The sequence below is a fragment of the Lathyrus oleraceus genome, chromosome 4, assembly GCF_024323335.1.
Source record: "Lathyrus oleraceus cultivar Zhongwan6 chromosome 4, CAAS_Psat_ZW6_1.0, whole genome shotgun sequence".
In the NCBI taxonomy this organism is placed as follows: domain Eukaryota; kingdom Viridiplantae; phylum Streptophyta; class Magnoliopsida; order Fabales; family Fabaceae; genus Lathyrus; species Lathyrus oleraceus.
The window spans coordinates 246275015-246276501 of NC_066582.1; the positions used below are offsets into that span (position 1 = coordinate 246275015).

General features: G+C 39.7%; 1 protein-coding gene across 1 annotated transcript; it reads left to right on the plus strand.

The window, feature by feature from the left end:
- Window positions 1-414: 414 nt before the first annotated feature.
- LOC127136896 (uncharacterized mitochondrial protein AtMg00810-like) lies at window positions 415-1200 on the plus strand. The gene has a single exon (XM_051063406.1). The coding sequence runs from the start codon at window positions 415-417 to the stop codon at window positions 1198-1200; it is 786 nt and encodes a 261-aa protein (XP_050919363.1).
- The last annotated feature ends 287 nt before the right edge of the window (window positions 1201-1487 follow it).

The window sequence follows — 1487 nt, forward strand, 5'->3', positions numbered from 1 at the left end:
CCAAGCAACATCCATGAGGCACTCCAAAATTCTGAATGGGCAACAGCCGTAACTGAAGAGGTTCAGGCCTTAATTAAGAATGACACTTGGGAGATCACAAGCCTACCATCAGGGAAGAAGCCGGTAGGATGCAAATGGATATTCTCCATGAAGTATAATGCAGATGGGAGTGTAAATCGGTATAAAGCTCGACTTGTAACAAAGGGATTTACTCAATCATATGGAGTAGACTATGAAGAGACTTTTGCACCGGTGGCCAAACTGAACTCAGTTAGAGTTATTCTCTCTTTGGCTGCAAATTTAGATTGGCCACTCCATCAACTAGATATCAAGAATGCCTTCTTAAATGGTGACCTAGAAGAGGAAGTTTATATGTAGATTCCTCCTGGACTTGAATCATCCAGCACCGCAAATATGGTGTGCAGGCTCCGAAAATCCCTTTATGGTCTCAAGCAGTCTCCAAGGGCGTTGTGTGATAGATTGACTCGAGTTGTAAAGAAAGACGGGTTCAACCAATGTCAATCAGATCACACTATGTTTGTTAAACACTCCATGGAAGGAAAGGTAACTTTGTTTATTGTTTATGTTGATGATATCGTTATTACAGGAAATGATTATGATCAAATTGATCATTTAAAAGGACTCTTGGCAAAGGAATTTGAAGATAAGGACTTAGGACAACTGAAGTATTTTTTAGGGATGGAAGTTGCTCGAACAAAGGATGGTATCTATATATCACAAAGGAAATACACCCTTGACTTACTTCAAGAAACTGGAATGCTTGGGTGCAAGGCAGCTAATACACCAATAGAACAAATAAAAGGAAGAGAAGATGAAAGTCCACCAGCCGACAAAGATAGATATCAAAGTTTAGTTGGGAAATTAATCTACCTATCTCACACTAGGCCCGACATTGGGTTCGTTGTAAGCTTGACTAGTCGCTACATGTCAAATCCAACTGAGTCTAACATGAAAATGGTGAATAGAATCCTCCAATATCTCAAAGGCACACCAGGCCGAGGCCTCCACTTCAAGAGGAATTCAAACAGGGACTTTGAAGTTTATACAAATTCAGATTGGGCAGGATGCTCCACAGACAGAAAATCGACTACAGGCTATTGTTCATTTGTGTGGGGGAACCTAGTAACTTGTAGAAGCAAGAAACAATTTGTAGTGGCGAGGAGTAGTGCAGAAGCATAATTTAGAGCTATGGCCCTAGGTATTTGTGAAGGAATGTGGCTTAAGAGCATGCTAGATGAAATCAAAATTCATGTGAACCATTCTGTGAGGTTACTATGTGATAACAAAGCTGCTATAAGCATTGCAAAGAACCCTGTCCAACATGATAGAACAAAACATGTGGAAATTGACCGACACTTCATTAAAGAAAAAATTGATCAGAAGATTATAAATATTGATCATGTCCCATCATGCAAGCAAACTGCAGATATCTTAACCAAGGCTCTTCCAAGAAATACTTATGAAAA

Excerpts from the sequence above, each read along its gene's own strand:
- LOC127136896 (XM_051063406.1), top strand. The coding sequence starts at position 415 with ATGGTGTGCAGGCTCCGAAAATCCCTTTATGGTCTCAAGCAGTCTCCA.